Genomic DNA, 22,256 nt, shown 5'->3' with positions numbered 1-22,256 from the left:
CACAGCTTTACTTCCACTGGTAACTCATTTCCAACCTCCCAAACCTCATTCTGGACACCTTTAAGTTCTTCATTCAGAACATTAATAATATCTCGGCATCATATAATGTCTTTGCTATGTTATCCAGTTGTGTTTCTATGGTGTATTCTGCTAGACATTTGGATGCCTGGGGATTTACTGCTTGTCTGGAACAGGCTGCTTCAACCAGCAATATCAAACACTTTGCAGATTTTATTACCTCTATACCCTTATGGGTGAACAGAGGTGAAACTTTCTCAAAATTTCCCTCCTTTCTTTTATTGATTAAAAACACATTCTCACTAGCAGAAGGTGTTCTGTTACTAATAAATAAAGTTTACTTAGCAACATTCCCACTAGGAGTTGATAGAGAAAAGTTCAATAGTTCCATCTTGGTCCCATGAGTAGCTAAGAAACTAAAAGTCCATGCAGAAAGAACCTCACTTGGCTGGGTAAGCCTTATAATACTAGAGTGCACAAGATGCAGCAGAAGTACTTGTATACTACAGCCATTCACCCCATCAGCACACAGCACACCTTGAAGTTGACTTCTTTCCACAGAGGTTTGTATCATCTTCACTGCCGGGGCAATTAAGCCTAGATTCTCATTCCCTGTGACACACAACATTCCATCACCACACTGCTCATCTATCATTGAAGCATGCACAGAGCTTACAGTTATGGTGCACTGGTGGTGCTTACAGTACCTGCATCTGGACTCTGACTGGACAGAAACCGCATGCATACGCGTGTTCCATGGGTGACCTACCTTCAGGTGTTGTCCACTACCAGCACTGGCATCTGCAATCCAAAAAAAGAAAATGCGTGTGAAATCTTATGGGACTTAACTGCTAAGGTCATCAGTCCCTAAGCTTACATACTACATAACCTAAATTATCCTAAGGACAAACATACACACCCATGCCCGAGGGAGGACTCGAACCTCCGTCTGGGCCAGCCGCACAGTCCATGACTGCAGCACCTTAGACCACTTGGCTAATCCCGTGCGGCTCTGCAATCCAGATATGACCTCAACAATTCTTGGTAACAAGCCAGCACAACAATAACAATAACATGACTGCTTGTTTTCAGCAGGAACTCAGGATGCCACCGCTACAGGTGCTACTCTCGGCAACAGCCGGAATCCCTATCGACAACAGGAGGCACAGCCAACATGGGACTATTTAGCTCATTAATTCATGTTCCAAAAATAGTCCAGCTCAGCAGTAGTTGGGCTGGTACAGGCCTGTGAGAAGCCAGTCATCTCCGGGAGTTGCTCCTGGCATTTGCACCAACCACTCTGTGGTCCCTCATTTGGAGTATACTCCTGACCAGCATCAACCATTGCAGATCCTAGGCTCTATTTCAGCCATCATCCAACTTGCAGACCACCATTTTGTGATATGCCTCACTATGTTAGGACTTCATTACAAACCTTTCTAGCAGAATTACTTTATAGTGTTATCTCTTCCTGTAACTCACATCAGATCTGAACAGTACCCAGTAATCTTCCGTTAGAACTTCCAGGCTGAGAGGCCATTGTTGATATAAAAAAAATGCTTCCTAACATTTTGTCTTCAACAGCAGGAGACATTTTCTGTGGTAAAGTGGCTACTGCCACTAAGGCTTAAGTGGCTGTCACATTTATAGAGTATGTAGAGGGCCCCACTATATTTTCCATAATGTCAACTCTGGAAGGTGACATCATTATCGATTAAAAATAATTTATTGTTATTCTAAACAGTTTTTTATGTTGCTGAGCAACAGTCATACATTAATTTTTAAATGAACACACTGTCATTTGACTGAATTGTTGTTTATTAATTACAGCTAGATTTTTCAACTGACTGAGTTTATGTCGTTAACATACACACATCAAAAAAATTTTGCCTCACCTCGGTTCTGAGAGTTCTGGAACCTGTACAGAAAATTTGAATAGAGGTCAACATAAATATTATTTCTGCCATTTTTATTGCTCATGAAAACCACACATTGCATGTTGTACCACCATACTGCGAGACCTTCAGAGGTGGTGGTCCAGACTGCTGTACACACCGGTTCCTCTAATACCCAGTAGTATGCCTCTTGCATTGATGCACACCAGTATTCTTCATGGCATACTATCCACAAGTTCATCAAGGCACTGTAGGTCCAGATTGTCCCACTTTTCAATGGTGATTCAGCGTAGATGCCTCAGAGCGGTTGGTGCACCACGTCATTCATAAACAGCCCTTTTCAATCTATCCCAGGCATGTTCGATAGGGTACATGTCTGGAGAACATGCTGGCCACTCTAGTTGAGTGATGTTGTTATCCTGAAGGAAGTCATTCACAAGATTTGCATGTTGGGGGTGCAAATTGTCATCCATGAAGACAAATGCCTCACCAATATGCTGCGGATATAGTTGCACTATCGGTCGGAGGATGGCATTCACTCATCATACAGCCATTGCAGCGTCTTCCATGACCACCAGTGGCGTACATCAGCCCCACATAATGCCACCCCAAAACTTCAGTGAACCTCCACCATGCTGCACTCACTGGACTGTGTGTCTAAGGCATTCAGCCTGACCAGGTTGTCCCCAAACACGTCTCCGATGATTGTCTGGTTGAAGGCATATACGACACTCATCGGTAAAGAGAACGTGATGCCAATCCTGAGCAGTTCATCTGGTATGTTGTTGGGCCCTTCTGTACTGCACTACATGGGGTCATGGTTGCAAAGATGGACCTCGCCATGGACGTTCGGACTGAAGTTGTGCATCATGCAGCCTATTGTGTACAGTCTGAGTCATAACACTACATCCTGTGGCTGCATGAAAAGCGTTATTCAACATGGTGGTGCAGCTGTCAGGGTTCCTCAAAGCCATAATCTATAGGTAGTGGTCATCCACTGCAGTAGTAGCTCTTGGGCAGCCACAGCGAGGCATGTCATCGACAGTTCCTCTCTCTCTGTACCTCCTCCATATCCGAACAACATCGCTTTTGTTGACTCCTAGATGGATGGACACTTTCCTTGTTGAGAGCTCTTTCTGGCACAAAGTAACAATGGAAACTGCAGTATTGACCATCTAGGCATGGTTGAACTACAGACAACACGAGCTGTGTACCTCCTTCCTGGTGGAATGACTGGAACTGATCGGCTGTCGGACCTCCTCCATCTAATAGGCACTGCTCATGCATGGTTCCTTACATCTTTGGGTGGGTTTAGTGACGTCTCTGAAGAGTCAAAGGGACTGTGTCTGTGATACAATATCCACAGTCAACGTCTGTCTGCAGGAGTTCTGGAAACCAGGGTGATCCAAAACTTTTTTTGATGTGTGTATATTGCAGGACATCAATCTCAAAATTAGCCATAAATTAAGAAAATGACTCAAGTATACCTGCTTTTACTAAATATGATGTGCTCCCACTATTATTTACTGATTTTTTAACAAGATGGTGATTTTACGTCTGCATTTCGTGGAGATCCAATATTTTTCTTAATTTATGGCCAATTTTGAGCTTGACATTCTGCAATATATGTTAATGACATAAACTCAGTCACTTTAAAATGGAATAAAAGGTCAAACCTGGGTCATAATTAAATAAACAATGATACAATCAATTGGTGGTGCGTTCGTTTTAAAAAAAAAGTTTATGAATTGCTACTGCTTCTCTATACATGCGTGCATGATAATGTAGTGTCCTTGCTAAAGTGCTCATCTCTCTGAATTTTATTTCATGGTTTCCAACTCAAAAAGCATGTTCTGTCACAGCCATTTTTTCAGTATATCTCAAGCAACTGTTCCTTTTCTGTTCAGCTAAGTGGGTGTTGACACTTCTTTTCATAGATTAATACAGACTGGTCTGCAACTGCATGGAATTTTATATACCCCAGTAGTTGCTAGGGTGTGCTATGCATCTTTTTTCATTCTTAAATATTCATTAATTTTCTTGGTGGGTCCGAAGATCATTTCAACTCTGTACTTTGCCAAAACTTTCTCCGTCTGATCCATAATTTTATTAATGAATGGGAGAAAAACTTTTCCAGTTGGTAGCTGTTGGTGCTCAGTATTTACAGCTTGTTCACTGTGAACCAGTTCACTTGGAGAATGAATTACATAATGTAGGTCAGGTTTCAAGAAAAATGGATATGCTGGTAAGGAGATTGATAGAGCACCCCATCATAGAAGAGAAGCATCTGGAAGAGCAACAACAGCCACCATCTGGAAAAGCTTTTCTCTTGTTCATTAGTAAAATTACAGATGACATTAGGAAAGTTTTGATCAAGCATGAGATTGAAATGATTTTCATATCCACCAAGAAAATTAATGAATATTTAGGAATGGCAAAAGGTGTACGGCACACCCTAGCAGGACCTGCGGTATATAAAATTCCATATGGTTGTGGACAAATATATATTGAAGCTATGAAAAGAAGTGTCAATGCCAGAATAGCTGAACAAAACAGGTACTGTTGCCTAGGACATACCAAAAAATTGGCCCTAGCAGAACATGTTATTCAAGTTAGGAACCATGAAATAAAATTTAGTGAGATAAGTGTTTTAGCAAGGACATCACATTATCGTGCATGCATGTACATAGAAGCAATAGAGATTCACAAACACAACAATAATTTTAATAGAAAAGAAGAAGGTTTGAAGTTAGATAAAATATGGATGTTGACTTTGTGCCAACAGAATGACAACTGATTATTTTTATTTTTAATCAAGAATGATGACACCATCGAGAAGTAATCATAACAATAGAGTTGGTATCATGGGATGTTTGGTGGGACCCTATATGTGCTCTATAATAAATGTGAACGCCACCTCAAGCCTTGTTGCAGTAGCCATTTTACCTCAGAAGATTTCTCTCACAGTTGGAGGCTAAATATTAGGAAGCAATTTTGTATACTGACCACAGCCTCTCAGCTTGGAAGTTTCCACTGAAGAAAACATCTGTCATGAAAGTCTACATTGTATGATTAAACGCCCCTGTGGGGAGGATATGTCATTATTGGTTCAGCAACTGGAGGGACTGCTCAACAACCATGTATGCTCACTTTCCTGTTAACCTGCGGGGAAACTGTGACATTTCCCAAATTATCTGAAGGTGAGGAGAATTTTCTACTCAGCACAAGCTAACTGTATTTAATACAACATAACCTAGTGATACTATGGGAGCAGATCCACCAGACATTATGAGAACTGGTGGCAATTAGCAGTAAGCTGTTATATCTCCATTTATGTCAGTAATGTAATGCACTGTTGTAACTGGAATAAGGTGGATGGGCTAATATTCAGGACTATGGAACTCAATGCAGAGGTGTCACAAAGTAGGCAGAAGAGGAAGTTTGATGACTTACAGAGAGGCAGGCATGAAACATCAGTCGTGCCAATTCTTGAATGGTTATTAACCTTTCTGGGACAGAATTAACCAAAGAAGAAGTTCAGTTCCATTGAAAGAATGTAATTTTGCATTGACACCACCAACAGTTCACACAAAGGACATTATAGCAATTACTGAGGCAGGAATCTGGCTGTTATTACCACAATCCACTGATGAAATTAGGACAGAAATGCACAGAATATTATGCAAAGTGAATCCACCTAACAGTAATTTGTTTCCAATGGAAAGAAAGGCATTGAGGGAGATCAGTGTGGATAAGGGCATCATTGTACTTACAACTGACAAAGGTAAGGTCACAGTTTTGATGAAGAGTGAAGATTATCACAAGAAGATTTGTGACCTTTTGGATTCAACTACTTATAAAGAGCTTCAGAAGGATCCTACAATGAAACTTATAAGAACCACCAATCAACTGGAAAAACAGTCTCCTTTCTCTTCAGACAATAACATACAGCTCCACAGAAGAGAAGCTTATCCATCCAGACTATATTGCCATCCAAAGGTGCCTAAGCCAAATATTCCTCTGAGACTGATTGTGATTGCCATAAGAAAATCTGGAGAGCAACTCAGAATGTTAAGTAAATCAGCAAGGCAAAATCCTGCTTTGAAACAACATGTTAAGTGTTATAGGAAATTATACAAGAAAGTAATTAGTGCAGCCAAAAAGTTAAATAATGATTCATATATCAGTAGAAATAATGGCAACAAAAAATGAAATCATTTTGGAAAGTGATCAATAGCAACTTAGGAAGAAGCAAAGTAAGAAACAACATTGTTATTAAAACTGGGCACAAAACTAATAATGATCCATTACACATTGCCAATATATTCAACTGTCATTTTACAAGTGTAGTTCAAAACCTCATACAAACCCAAAGTAGTACAGACATCAGTCATAACATCACATTGAATCCCAAAACTATTTTTTTGTATCCTGTAACAGTACATGAGGTAGAGAATGCTATCAGCAAACTAAAAAATAAATTATCCTGTGGCACCGATGGCATTCCAGATAAAATCATTAAACACAGCAGATATATTACTCCTCTTCTTGTAGATATAATTAATGCATCTTTCAGTACTGGCACTTTCCCTAGAAAGCTGAAACAATCAGTTATAAAACCATTATACAAAAATGGGGATCATTATGATGTAAAAAGCTACAGGCCTTTATCAATGTTATCTTGTTTTTCAAAAATCATAGAAAGAGTAATGTATGGAAGACTCTCTACTTTCCTAAAAATAATTGGAATATTGGTCAATGAACAAAATGGCTTTCGAAAGAATAGATCAACTGAAACAGCTATATGAAAGTATATGCTTTCTGAAGTGTCACCCCCAGTTTTCTCCTTTAAACAGTGAGTTCCATGACTATACAACAAGACAGAGTAATGACTTTCACAGATAAGTGCATAAGAAAGCCCAGTACAACAAGAGTGCAATGTACCACCCGAAAATTCTCTACAGTGCTCTTCTCTTAAAAATTAAAAAGATTCAGAAGCTGAGCAGTTTTAAAAGTGAACTCAAAAGAATGTTAATTAGTAATAGCTTTTACAGTGTTAGTGAATACATGAAATCTTCAGAAAGATAGCGTGCCTTCACCTATCTTATAAGTCATTCATATACAAACTTGTGTCGTGAGGTAGACTCTTTTATGTACACACAAAAATTAATTAATTTGTCAATATATAGTTTTATAATCATCGTTTCTTGTTGCTGTCCATTATACACAGAATATATGTAACTTATTTGTTTCCTATATTGTTACAAATTTATATCATGTGAGCTATAATTGTTTTTGCCCATATATTTAATTCAGATTGTTCACTGATATTTTTTTACATAATATGTTGTTATTCATATTTTTTCTGTATGTAACATATGACAAATCCCATATCATTGTACATGATAAAACGGATGCTCAATGAATCAAATCAAATCTCCCATCCATGAGGTGGCCTGAAATCTCACCTCCTTCTGCAGCCATATTTTGGTAGAACTAACAGTTACATTAAAAACCTTGTGCATTTTCTTGAAAAACTAGAGGAGATTAACATCAGTCCAAGTGATAATCATATCAGCTTCGATGTAGTGTCCCTGTTTACTATTGTTCCTGTAAGCGAAACTATTTCATACATAACAGATTTTTTCTGACTGGTGTAGTGACTTTATTTAGACAATGCTTTACCACAAGTTATTTCCAGTACAACAATGAATTTTATGAACGAATCGATGGGGCCACTACGGTCAGCCCTCTTAGTCCAACTGTTGCTAATTTATTTATGAAGTTTTATTTATTTATTTATTTATTTATTTACATCCTGAATCTTTGAGGTAGATATACCATACCTTGGATGTTGGACAAAATGACATTACATTAATATACTGTTACATTGATTGTATACATTACATTTATAAATTTTTACATTGTTATATTGCTATATTGTTACATTACATTTTTATATTGTTACAACCGAAATTAACTTATTTTTCAAGATACTGTGTTACTGAGTAAAAACAGTTTTATAAGAGATATGAAGTTACAGATTTTTTGAACCTATGGATTTTGTTTATGGCCTTTAAGTTACTTGGCAGCTTATTAAACAAATGTGAACCTGAGTGATATACACCTTTCTTGCACAGTGTGGTATAACAATGATGTCTGTGTATGTCACTATTTGCCCTTGTATGGTGTTCATGTACAGATTTATTTTGAATAAATACATTCCCATTTTTAGCATGCTTTTTTTAGGTACATGACAACTTCTAGTATATTGATACATGGTAGGGGTAGAATCCCCAGTTCTTTAAAGAATGGTTTGAATGATTTTCGGCTGTTAGTATTTTTCATTATCCTCACAATCCTTTTTTGTTTCCGGAATGTGGTTATGCTATGAGGAGAATTTCCCCAGAATATGATGCCATATCTCAATAGGGAGTGTATGCAAGCGTAATACACCACTCTAACTGTTTCAGGACGTGTGTTGTTCCATATAATCCTCATTGCATAAGTCATTTTCGATAGTTTAGAATTTAATGATGTGATGTGGGAATTCCATTTAAGATTGTCTTGTAAGTAGATGCCAAGAAATTTTGTTTCAGTGACACTGTTAATTCTTTGGTTTTCCATGGACATGTTTGGTTTTAATGGGTTTTTATTTTGTTGTGTATGGAAGTGTAAGAGGGTTTATCAGTAATTTATTCCTCATAAACAACTCTGTGACATTTACAAAGTTCTTTGAACAGCAGGCATTGCAGATGGCCAGCAAAAAACCAGCTAAGTCTTACCATTATGTGGACAGTACCTTTGTAGTATGCAGTCATGGCTTAGAGGAGATGGACATCTTCTTGGTGTATATGTGGTATTAACCCAAAGATACAGTTTACAATGGAGAAAGAGACAATGGTCAACTTAATTTTCTGGATTCATCTGTAATTAAATGGCTCAGCAGGACTCTGGGTCATAAGCTACACAGTAGGGACACACACACTGACTGATACCTCCACAAGGAATCAAACCTTCACCCTAGACAGAATAGAGGTGTCATAAAAACCTTGGTGGACAGAACCAACGACATCCGTGAGCCAGTTTCTTTGCAGGATGAATTAAATCATTTACAGTTGTCCTTCAAGGAAAATGGATACGCTCTTAAGGAAATTGATTGAGCACACCATCAAAGAAGAAAAGAAACTGGAAGTACTGAGCAACAATGGAAACAATCTGGAAAGGTTTTTCTCCCTTTCATTAATAAAATTAAGGATCACATCAGGAAAGTTTTTGCTCTCAAGCCTTAGTGGCAGTAGCTGTTTTACTTTGGAAGAGGTCTCCCACAGTTGGAAATGAAGTGTCAGGAAGCAGTTTTACATATTGACCATTGGCCTTTCAGCCTGCAAGTTTTAACTGAAGAAGACACTGACTGTGAAAGCCTACACTGTATGATTAGTACTCAGTTGTGTTATTGCTTTTTATAATTGTATCCAGAATAAACAAGTTATTATTTCCAGTTTCCTGGACAGCTGTCATGTCTGCATGCACCTTCACCATGCACACATGCAGATACTTTAGCGCTCACTGTTCCCCATCTTAGGACCCTGGGTTCACCAAACTTGTACCCAGCCAATGAAGGCTGAGCTCCCTGTGATGCTCACCATTTGACATGACCCAGGAGCCACATGCAGCTTATCAAATGCTGTGGGTGAAGTGAGTTTTAACCTGAAGAAGGTTTGGTTGCCATTGGGAGTCAATGACAAACATATTAAGGGCTCTGTTTTATCCAGTTCCCTACCATAAAATACCTTCACCATCTGCCTGAACAATACGCTGGGATGCATCATCTCATCTAGTTTTCAGTGTGCTTATACCTTACAATCAGCATGTGCAAAAATGTTCAACAAATTTGCAGTCCTAGTACCCTTTTCCCATGCTTCAGTATTCGTTGGTGATGTCTTTGCATCCAAGTTTATTTTGGTACCCAGCTGCTTGTGCTGAACAGAATTACACGTGAGAGACCCATATTGAGAAAGTAGTTTTAGATAATGTGGCTCCTCACCAGTTGCTGTCCATTATTCAACAGGAAGGTGATCTGCTGGTCAGTGCCCCTACTCTCTGCTAATTCAGTTCACTTTAGTTGGTAGTGATCCCCATCATCAACACATTTTTGCCCAGGTATTTGACTCTCTTGGTTATGGTTTTCCAAAAATTGAGGCACTCATAGTATAATTTTGACACAGAGGCACATGAAAATCCCAGAGCCTGCACAGTGTCAGAGATGGACTGTTCCATGTGTTGGTCACCAATGATCAAATGCAGTGGTACCTCATATCATGCACAATCTGCACTTGGTTTCCATGTCAGTGGTCTGTAAGAACTCTGATAACATCCAAATCACATGATGTGCCAAACTATCAAATGGTGACAGAAATGTTCTTTCTCCAACACAGTAGCTATCTCTAACTCAGTTGCTCATGGTTTTGTATTTTAGAACTATCTTATAAATGCTTAATTTATCTCTGAACAGTAAGGTAATATTATATATTAATGTGTTCATTGCACTATAACCTTTACAAAAGTACATATACTTTTTGTCAATAAAGTTGGATTCTTACTTTCAAGTTGTTTGTAATGTTTCTTGTTAGCAGAAGAATATTATTTTTAAAATAATTTCTTCCACACGTGAACTGTATTTTGTACAGTGTAATATCTTTGTAATGCATATCATTTTCAGTCGAGAACTGTTGCAGTGTATTACCAACACTGACCTATCAGACTCTGCATTTCCTTACTCAACAACACAGCTGATTCGGCTGGCAGGACATCTTTGTCGAGCATTCAGGATTAGCTATGTAGGTGAACTAGGCTGGGAAATTCACATACCATGGGAATCTTGTTTACCAATTTATAAAGCTATTACAGAACAAGGAAAGAAGTATGGTCTGCGACTGGCTGGATTTAGAGCACTCAACTCCCTTGGCTGTGAAACTGGTAAGTGAAGAACAATACAGTACCAAAAATTCTTCTTGTGTGATTCTTTTTTCCTGGTAGATATAATGATTGCCCCAGGTCAACAGAAGGATCATTCTGGTATAAATGTACAATTTTTAGACAAGACAAAAAGTTATAATCAGGTATGCTGATGAAAAGATGAGTTTCTGACAATCTTTAAAGTTAATATGTACTGGATCCATTGGCAATGTGGGCTGTTATACATTTCACAAATTGTTAAATTGCTGAAAGAATCCTGCTCTCAGAACAAATGTCACAATGAACAATACACTTTGAGAAAATTGTAATCAGATGGGAAGATGAAATGTATGACAAACTTCTGCAACATAATCATAAATGAAAACTCAGAAATTAAAATTATTGATATCTTCATTACTCACAACTCAGGGTACCATCTCAGTAAGACCTTGTAGTTGACTTCAACTCCATAAGTAAGTGGAAGTTTGTTTGATAAACAGTTCACTTTACTTTTCAACATAGTCAAATTGAAAGATATACACTTGGTCCAGTGATCCTCCAGCTTTATCATCCCATCAGGAAAATAGGTTCTGTCGGGCTCTGCAAGAAACTCATTGACTGCAACTATCACTTCCTCATTTGATGAAAAGTTCTTCCCAGCAAGCCAAAGTTTCAAGTTAGATGACAGGAAGATGTCATTTGGGGCTAAGTCTGGTGAACAAGGTGGGTGAGGAACCATTTTAAAGCCCAGTCCATGCACTTTTTCCACTGCTATTGCTAATGTGTGAGATGGTCCATTATCCTGATGAAATAGCACTTTTTACATGTCAACCTTGGTCTTTTTTCAGCCAATGTAAGTTTCATATGATCCAACAACAAAGCATAATAGGGTCCAGTTGTGGTTCTGCGTTTTTCCAAGTGATCTGTGAGGATTATTCATTGGTGATCCCAAAAAACAGTGGCCATCACCTTACCAACTGACAAAATGGTCTTTGCCTTCTTCGGTCCATTTTCACCAGCCCTTGTCCACTGTTTTGACTACCATTTTGACTCTGGTATGTAATGATGGATCCAGACTTCGTCAAAGGTCACAAATCAGCACAAATATTCTTGTGAATTGCAATTAAACATCACCAGACATTGTGTTGAAGTATTGTAATAAATGCCCTTTTGGTCAACTGTGAGCAATCACAGCATCCATCTCACATACAGCTCTTTCATAGCCAATTTTCCATGCAGGATATTATGAATTCACTCATTTGAGATGCCTATAATATCAGCAGTCTCATGAATTTTTATTCAATGATCTTGCACTGCCATATCATGGATTATGCTGATGGTTTCCATAGTGGTGACCTCAGTTGGACAGCTGGAGCATTCTTCATCTTTGGTGTTTGTACAACCATGTTTAACTTCATTAATCCAAAATTAAATGGTTTGTAATGACAGTGGAGAGTCTTTGTGAGCTCCACCCAATTCTGTTTTGATTTGTGCACCAGTCCAACCACTCAAATGTAAATCCTTACTAACAGCATGAAACTCAGTTTTTTCCATTTTCAATCGGAGTTACAGACTGACTAATTCAGACAGCTGTCAACAGTGAACTGCATGCTAACATTACTGAAATTCTTTATACAATCCTTGGAATAATCAAGCCTACCTAACATTAAGGTGCAACAAGAACATTCTATGCTTTCATGGAAAGTTATCAGACTTATCGAACAACTCTTTTCTATATCATTTGGAGATAAATGCAGAAAGTAAGGCTGTTGGTAACATCCTGTGTATACCAAAAATCTCTAAGTTTGTTCTCATTGTCATAAAATGAGACATAAGTTGGAAGAAGTAACATATTTCTTGACTTGTGTTGGGATGTGACTTCTGGAATTTTAGAGTAAGGCTCTGCAGGATGTATAGCATGTTTCTTGTAGCATCTCCCAGTGGAGTTTGTCAAGCATTTCTGGGATAATCTCACTTTAACTAAACAAATTCTTAATGAGACATATAGCTCAGATTTAATTTTTCTTTAGCTCTTCCATTAATACTACTTTGTAAGGGTCTAAGACTAACAAACAACTCAAGAACTGGTCAAATATGGATATGTGAGAGGCATCCTCCATGGATAAATTAAACTTTCTTTAGACTCTCTCAGGCTCACTGAAAAATTTCTCCTAAGGAAGGCATGAAAGAGTATGATCTCATTGTAAACATAGCTCTTCAAAGTTGAGTGTTGTGGTGTAATACTGTGTTCTGCATGTACTATAACTGTCAAATCATGTTCAAGTTAGCTTTCCCCATCACCCACAGTGTATACTGTCTGCATTATGTGGAAATTTCTGCTATTTTAGAGTTTGTTACACAAGTCTGTTAGCATGCATAACCTTATTAAAATAAAATATCAAGTAGAATTCTGAGGAGTTACAGGGGATTATCATTTTTTCCTCAAAATTTTCACTTATTACACCACAAATTATTTTCTTGGGTATTTCAACTTCAGTTCTTAAATTGACCTTGTAATCATTCTAATGTAATAGTTTCATAAATTGAAAGAGATTCAGAAAGGTGATACTACATTTACATCTAAACCTATACCTACATTTATAATCATAGTCCACAAGTGACCTTATAATATGTGGTAGATGGGGAATTGTGTACCACTGTCATGTACCACTGTCACTTCCTACCTTTCCTGTTCCAGTTAAAAATCATACAAAAGAAGAATGGTTGTTGCTAAGGCTCTGTGTCAGCTCAAATCTTTCTAACTATATCTTCATAGCCCTTTCACAAAGTATAGGTAGGAGGAAGAAACACATTTGTTGACTTATAAGAATGTACACACCCTGAATTTTAACAGTAAATTACACAATAATGCACAGTACCTCTTTTGCAGCATCTGTCATTGGAACTGGATAAACCTCTCTATGGTGCCTTTGCATTTTCTAAATGAATCTGTGACAAACCTTTTGCTCTTCATTTGATATTCTCTATTTTCACTATCAATCATACCTGGTAACCATCCCACTCTAATGAGCAATACTCATCTGTCACTCAAACGATGGTTTTGTAATCTCTATTTGTGGGTGAACTGCAGTTCCTGAAGGTTCTTCCAAGGAATATCAATCTAGTATCTGTCTTGTCTATGACTATTGTTATGTGTTGTTTCACTTTAAATCACTTCATATGCATACTTCCATATATTTTAGGAATGTAACTGCTTCCAGTGATTGTTTGGCAATCATATACACATACAATAATGAGTGTGTACACCTATTTATGTGCAATACATTACATTTGTTTGTGTTAAGGGACAACTCCCTATCTCTGTACTAAGTTTTGATCCACTGTACTTGTCTCTAAATTTTGCTTCCACTTTCTAGCATTTGAACTTCTCTAAATACAACAGCATTGTCTCCAATTAGCCTCATCAGGCTTCTGATGTTATCTTCTATGTCATTTATATACAGGAGAAATGTAGTAGTCCTGTAAAATAATTTTTGTATACTTCCAAAATTACTTTAATGTCTTAAGATTTCTCTCCATTACGAATGACATGGTGTGTTCTGTTTCCTATGAACTGTTCAGTCCAGTTACAAAGGTGGCCTGATATTTCATACTCTGATATTTTATACTTTAGGTGACAGTATTAAACTATACCAAACACTTTCTGGAAGTCAAGGAACATAGCATAAACATGGGCGTTGGTATCTATTGCCTTTTGGGACTTGTTGACAAAAAGAGGAAGCTGGGTTTCACACAATCATTCTTTTCATTATCCATCTTGATTCCCACAGAGGAGATTTATTGTCTCCAAAAAGATCATAATATGTGAGCATGAATTGTGCTCCAAAATTCTTCAACAGATTGACATAAGTGATATAGGCCTATAGCTGAGTGCATCTGTTCAATGACCCTTCTTGAAAATGGGAATGACCTGCACATTTTTCCAGTCACTTAGATACTTCATTCCTCTGGTGAACTATAGTACACTGCTGCTAGAAAAGGCCTGCAAGTTCTTTTGCATACTCTATATAGAACCATATAGGTATCCCAGCAGGCCCTCGTCCTTTTCCTCTGTTGAATAATTTCAGTTGATTTTCTACCTGACAGTCACTTACTTGAATATCTACCATTTTGGCATTAGTGCAAAGATTGAAAGATGGAACCAGAGTATTGTTTTCCTCTGTGAATCAATATTGGAGAAAGGAATTATGTATTTTAATCTTCTCATTGTCATTCTTTGTTTCAATGCCATGAAATGTTTTATGATTTCCTGTCAGATCAGAATTCTACATTCAAATTTGTTTAACATTTCACACTGGCTCTCCATGTGCTAATTTTGGCTTCATTCATGGTTTTTGTCTATGAGGTTTATCTACATTTAAATCTGGGATGAAACTCGCTTTGCTTTCAGAGGATCTTTCTGACATAACTGCAGAACCACAGTAAGTCTTTCCCATCCTTCATAACATTTCTGAGAACATACCTCTCTGAGGCTACCATAAAATATTATGAAACATTGTTCATTTATTCTCAACATTTCCAGGCTCAGTGATGAAAGTTTCATGATACTACTCGAGTAATTCGAAATATATTTCTTTTTGCATATACTAATTACAAATATCTTCATATCTCTTGTTACATTCCTATTGATACTCATAAAGTTTATCTGAAATATTCTGCCACTACTGCTTGTGCTGCAGAGAATATATGAAAACATTAGCTTACCAAGTTTCATCCAACTTTAACACTAATTGTCACCCAAATCATTTGATGTTCAGAATCTCTACTAACCTTAGTATATAGTATTGCATTTTTATAGCTACAGTGATGCTTCCATTGCTGGCATATAGTTTATCTTTGTGATACACATTCTAACCAGAATATTAAATTTTACTGGTAATAACACCTGGTTCTATTCAGCTTTCTGCCCCTAGCACTTTTCTTTCTCTGAACTGCAATGCTGAATACAAATCTCTGCAATTAATGGAGCTAATATTGTTTCCTACCAGAAATTAGAATGTATTGTATTGCAAATGTGCAAGCATTTCTTCATCCTAAAGAACCAAATGTGCACACCACACAAACTCTGCTATCCTAATGGCCACTTACTGTATGTAGTGCATGGCTGAACTATTAAGAGGGATCCTACAGAGATCAAGAAATCTACATCCAAGAACTGAGAATCACCTCTAAACCCAAGTGGCAAACTTCATTCATGCCAACATGAGCCACAATTTGCACCTAGATTTCTCAATGGCCACCAGTAGAGATTCCAGCACATCTCTGATGATGCCTCATCCCCCATCCCCATACCCTACAGCAGGCAAACATAATGGATGCAACTTCCCTTCCATACATGCCTGCTATTTCTCTAAGAGACTCGATCACCTGCCTCAGAATGGAGCAAACCAAACCTCTGCACTTGTCCTGGAAGGTCAGCCCTAGTTCCAACAGATGGCATATCCTCTGCTGAGTTGGATGTACTTTTGGCAAAGGCCAACACATCAAATCAGATTTTAAGTAGTAAGGAGATAGCCACACTGGCAGTTTTCAATTTCCAGTTCTACCCAGAGACTTGTGATCCATCTGTTGTTCATCATTCAAACTTAGGTGAATGTGGATCATTCAAATCCAACATGTCTGAAGGTGCTGCAACATCAGGGATACCACACAGTGGTATAGGCACCAGAGGTGCCACAGCTTTCACCCCTGGAGCCTCAACACCACTGCAGCTCAGGGCAGCAACCTGTCAACTGTGCCAGTGCAGTTACTAACTCTTTCTGGACAGTGTTCAATTCTGACTTCATTCACATACAACATGTGCAGTTCCTATCCATTTTTAAACAATTTTCCTGTATAAACTAACAAATATAACACTAACCCAAGCAATCATTAGATGCAATCTAAATACTGCTGATGTACTAAACTAAGCTAAAAAGTCATATCATGTAACACTAATGGTGGAAAAACACACAGCCACATTAGAAAAAGTTAATAAATACTTCTCAAAATAGGTAAATGAACTAACATTATTCCCTTCTTCACAGAAGAAAAAGACTAAATTTAGTTCAGTGTACAAACAGTTACTACTGCTGCTTGAGCTGCTGATGCTGCTTGCCGGTGCTCTTGACTCTGTGGCTGGAGGTCTACTTTTTAAAAGTACTTTCCAGCAAAATGTTGCACCAGCCGCAGTGGAGCCCTACTGTGAGTGCTGCTGTTGGGCACAGGATAGGTGACTTGCTTTTTATTAACATTCAGAAATTGCTCTGACTGTCAAGTACTGAATCTTCTGTGATTGGGTGTTTTGGGTTATCTGCTGCACTCAGTGTTTACCTGGAGGCATCATTCAGTGTGTTGAAGGACTTTTAATTTTCTGTGACAACCAATGCTATGACTCCATAGACAGAGTTGAGAACTTCAGGGACAGCATTTATGGCTCAGGGGTGCATTATAGATCATAGACTGTTTATCCAGCTAGCTGACTATGTATAGGGTGCACATGAGGATCAGGTAATTCCACATCCAATTCAGATAATGGCAGCTGCATGAGAGCCCAAATAATTAGTGTAAGACTCAAAGAAATGCCACCCCCCCCCTTTCTCTTCATCCAACAGATGAGACATTTAAAGTTCTACTAAGCAACTGCCAAAGCATACACAACAATGTACAAGAATTTGAAGCACTCCTAAATATCTGTGGATTTCACATACCAATAATAGCTATTAAACAAAGTAACAGACTTTAAATACAATATCATTGTTGAATGTAGTAAAACATAATTTCATAGCAATGTTATGAATTTATTAATCTTTATTCTAGCTGCATTCCATAATGTGAATAGTGAATTCCATAGTGAAGATGTAAAACAAAATTTTGTGTTGTTTGATGGTTTTTAAATCTAGCTGTTGGTTCCAATTGTTTTTGTGTAATGTCTGTGTTTTCACTAATGTCCACTTTGATGAGCTACCACTTGTTTATTTTTGTTTTTCTGATCTCTTTTGCAAAATGTTTATTTCTGCATGATTTTTAAACATGTATTTTGTGCCTAGGTTACCATTTATGGAATTATGACTTAAGGTCTGATGACCTGCCTATTGAATGTGGATTAGACGACACATGCAGAGATGAAGGAGAATATGTTGGTAAGGCTGCCCTTGAAGTGGAGAAGCGAAAAGGTTTAAGAAGACGATTAACATTTTTTCAACTGCAAGAGTAAGTACTTTTGGATTACATTTTTTCTGTTTTATACTTTAGACAAGACACTAGACTTTGAAACATAATATAAGATTACTTATCAAAGGGGTGGAGAAGGGGAAGGAGGAGGAGGAGGAGGAGGAAGAGGAGGAGTAAGAGAAGGAAATGAAAAGAAATACAAATCTAGTGATCTAAATGGTACTATCTCTGTCAGCAAAAGAGTAAATCATCATAATTTTCCAAGCACACTTACACAAAGCAAGGAGAATTACATAGTGTTACACATTCTTGAAAGCACTTTGACCAGTGAAACTAGCTTATACTCACTATAGAAGCAACAAAGAGACCGCTTAAAAATGAAGATATAACATCTGATGCATGAAATGTCCCTGAGCACATCACTGGTAGTGTAACAGAAAGCAATAACCTACAGTGCACAATTGCATTAGAGAGTACAAACAGTAATTACACTAAGCAAGATAATAACTTAATAAAACAAATGCTAACATACAGCAATAGTGTATTCCTTTCCCCATCATTCCCCCAACTGAGCTAGTGCTCTTTTCCTAATGAACTTGCCAATAATGGCACATTACATTGTACATTCCATTGCATTACATGAATCATATTCCAGAAATTTCAGAGACATCAGAATCTATGATGTGTTCTTTATCTACATATGATACAAAAAAGAATCAAAATTATGAAATATTGTGATATATATAAAGTTATTACATCAGTTATATTATAACTAAGACATTTTGACAATAATTTGCAATCATTTTAAAAGCTGTTGCGATCATATCATTCAATGGGAAGAATGAATTGCCCAAAAGACCATTCTTTATTTAATTCTTAGTCTTCAAACTTTTTTTCAGTAACCATATGATGCCTGCAACTCTTATTTTGTTTTATTTTCATACTTTATCTTAAAATATCAGCCTTGGGCCATTTTCGGGTACTTGGATACATTTGTTAGCGCCTTGATTCTAAAATATCTTTAATGCCAAATACTGTCATTTTGCAGAAATGGTTGAAAATGGCATAAGGCCAAAATTGCACAATAAGGGATGAAAAGAAAAGAAAATTTAACAGTTGCAGACATCATGCAGTCATTTGAAATATATTATTATACATGTGTAGGCCACTAGAGGACCACATGAAGTGTCTACTTGAGGTGAGATATCTTCAGGCTGCACACTTCTTTCATCTTCTCACTATGCATTTTCCATCTTTCATCCAACCAATTTGTTCCTGTCTTGAATTTCTTTATCTGTTGGTTCACTTTCTACTTGAGTACTTTGTGCTTGAATGTTTGCTTGTAGTGTATATCCGTCTCTGTTATGCCAGCATCCTTCAGGTCTTTTCTTACTTTGATAATCCACTTCAAGTTCTTAACACTTTCTCTGTTCTCAAAGATCTGTTTATTTTGTCAGATCTGACATTCTATTGATATTCCCATAAAATTTGAGTTGACATTTCTTCATGTCATGTACTATGTTAGCTATCTGTTCAGTCTCTCATCTAGCCTACGATCTGTAGCCTTCTTCTGCATTACTGGGCCCTAGCATTTTCCTAATAATTCTTCATACAAGTTTCTTGATATTTTCTAGTGCACCTTTCTGATTCATGATCAGTTTTTCTGATGTGTGTGAGGCTTCTAGCTTGATGGCAGTGTTCTCATGTCTCACTTTTACATTATGTGACAGGCATGATTTACTGTAGATGTTTCTATTCTTCCAGAATGCACTACTTAACTATTTATCTCTCTGTTTATAGGTTTCTTCCTCTATCCCCTTTGCCTACATTTTCCCCTCAAGATACTTGAATTTGTGAACTCTTTTGAACACACCATATTTTTTTGTGATTTTTTTGTTGCATCTTTTTCATTTGACACATGTTTTGTTTTCTCAAAGGAGATCTGTAGTCCAACCTTTCAGCCTTCTTTTTCAGGACCTCTATTTACTTTACTGCAGTTTCTGTATTAACTGTGAGTATTGCCAGGTCATTATTGAACGCAAGACTGCCAATATCTAGTCCTTTGGTTCTCCTTCCTACCCTGATTGGTTTATAAAGTCTCAGTACCTTCAGTTCTTTCTCTCATTCCCTGACTGCTATGTCTAAAGTTATATTGAATAATAGTGGCCACACCTCATGTCTGTTCTAATCTTGAAAGACTGTAATAAGTCTCCCATGAATTGAATTTTAGATTTGGTGTTTGTTAGTGTCTGTTTGATAATGTTTATCAGTGTGTCTGTCTTCCAGTTCTTGGATCAGTGGTAACCTTTCTATACAATAATATGCCTTTTTGAAGTATACAAATTTGCAATTGGTCTCTCTACTTCTCACCACTTGACATATAAGGACTATTTTTAAATTGAGTATCTGTTCACTCCAGGATATTCCTGGTCTGAAGCCTGCTTGGTATTCTCTAGGCACTGTGATAGAATTTTGAATGTGACAGGCAGTAAAGACATTCCTCTGTAATTGTCAACATCATCCCTATTCCATATCTTATGCAGAGTGTGAGTAACAGTACACTTCCAGTCTTCTGTTATTACTTCAGTCACCCATATGTTTTGTATAATGTTTGTTATATCTGTGAAAGTATCCAGCTCATCATCATTTAGCAGTTCTGCTATGATGCCATCATCTCCTGCTCTTCTAACATTTTTCAGTTTCATGATTTGTCTCTTAATCTCCAGTTCATCTCATGCTTTTGACTTACCATTTTTCATGATCCCTTGACTCCTTGAGAATCTCTCAGCTGGCTGATGACAATTCAGTAGTTCAATGAATTTTTTTGGATGTGTCTCTCAATTCTCTTTGTTGTTCAGTGCCAGTTCTTCAACCTTTTTCTGAACCACAAATTTATTGGTTGGTATCCAGTGATTCTGGTTTTAAATGTTTTGCAGGAGTCCCTTGGGTTATTGTTTTGGAAATCCTCTTTTATACCTTTTAACTGATCCTTTTTGTGTTCTCTCATGCCTCTCCTGATCTCTCTTGCCATTTGCTTTCTTGCCTCTACATATGTTACCAGATTAACTTCTGATCTGTCACTGACCCCTTTATTGTATGATATTTTCCTGTTATCAATTGCTTTATCACATGATTCATTCCACCATGGATGTCTCTTCTTTTATGGTTAAAGAAATTGTTTCTTACAGTTTAGTGATTATCTTATCTTTGAATTCTTCCAATGTCATTGCTGTCTCTTCCTCCCATTCATCTCTGATCCTTAATGATTGTAATTGTGTCATATCAAACTTTGGCATCATAATAGTCTTATTGTTCATTCTATTTGGTGTCAGCTTGATTCTGATCTGGTGAGATATTCATCAGAGTATGTTATCCCTATTCTGACTTCGTGATTTCTCTGTGGTTCTTGTATATAAATTGTTACATGGCTGATTTGGTATTCTCCTAAGGATTTGACCAATGACCTCCAAGTACTGTACTAATAAAATAAGAGAAGACAGGGCTTGCAGAGAAAGATTTAGATATTCATTTTTCCTAGGTTCTATTCCAGAGTGGAATGCTTGAGAAGTAGCCTAGAAGTGGTTCTGTAAATTATGTAATCCAATACTTGCATCTTTATACATCTTGGTACCTAAAAAAAAGTTGTGTACCTAGATGTTTAAAGAGTCAAGTTGTGGATTACATATACATGATTACTCTTTAAGTACTTGGCAGAAGGTTCATAGAAACACTTTCAGGTTATTTCTCAACCATTCCACTCTCAACTACACAATGGGAAAAATGAACATCTAAATCATTCCTGCAAGCTCAGTTTTCTATTATTTTATTACTATGGTCATTTCTTCTCCCTATGTAGGTGAGAGTTAACAAAACATTTTCACATTTGGAGGAGGACGTTGGTTATTGAAGTATCATGAAATTATCTTGCCACAACAGAAAACAACTCATGTATCATATCTATGACACTCTCTACCCTGTACTGTGAAATTAGGCAACAAGCTTCCCATCTTCGAAATTTTTTAGTGTCCTCCACCAATCCTTTCTGACAAGGATCCCATATATTGCAGCAATATTCCAGAAGAGGACAGATAAGTGTAGCGTAGGAAGTCTCCTTAGTAGATTTGCTGCATCTTCTATATGTTCTGCTAATAAATCTCAGTATTTAGTTCACCTATCCCACAATATTTTCTATATTTATAAGTCCAGTTTAAA

The 22,256-nt window shown here is 37.3% G+C and overlaps 1 protein-coding gene across 2 annotated transcripts in view; it reads left to right on the top strand.

The window, feature by feature from the left end:
* Nucleotides 1-22,256, top strand: part of LOC126248308 (sarcosine dehydrogenase, mitochondrial) — a 245,949-nt gene that overhangs the window by 190,837 nt on the left and 32,856 nt on the right. For both annotated transcript variants that reach the window (XM_049949180.1, XM_049949179.1), the window contains exons 14-15: nt 10,636-10,892; nt 17,921-18,083. In XM_049949180.1, coding sequence (XP_049805137.1) covers nt 10,636-10,892; nt 17,921-18,083 — 420 coding nt within the window. The remainder of the gene's footprint in view (nt 1-10,635; nt 10,893-17,920; nt 18,084-22,256) is intronic.

The sequence above is a fragment of the Schistocerca nitens genome, chromosome 3 (assembly GCF_023898315.1).
Source record: "Schistocerca nitens isolate TAMUIC-IGC-003100 chromosome 3, iqSchNite1.1, whole genome shotgun sequence".
In the NCBI taxonomy this organism is placed as follows: Eukaryota; Metazoa; Arthropoda; class Insecta; order Orthoptera; family Acrididae; genus Schistocerca; species Schistocerca nitens.
This window is presented reverse-complemented; position numbering and strand designations above follow the sequence as displayed.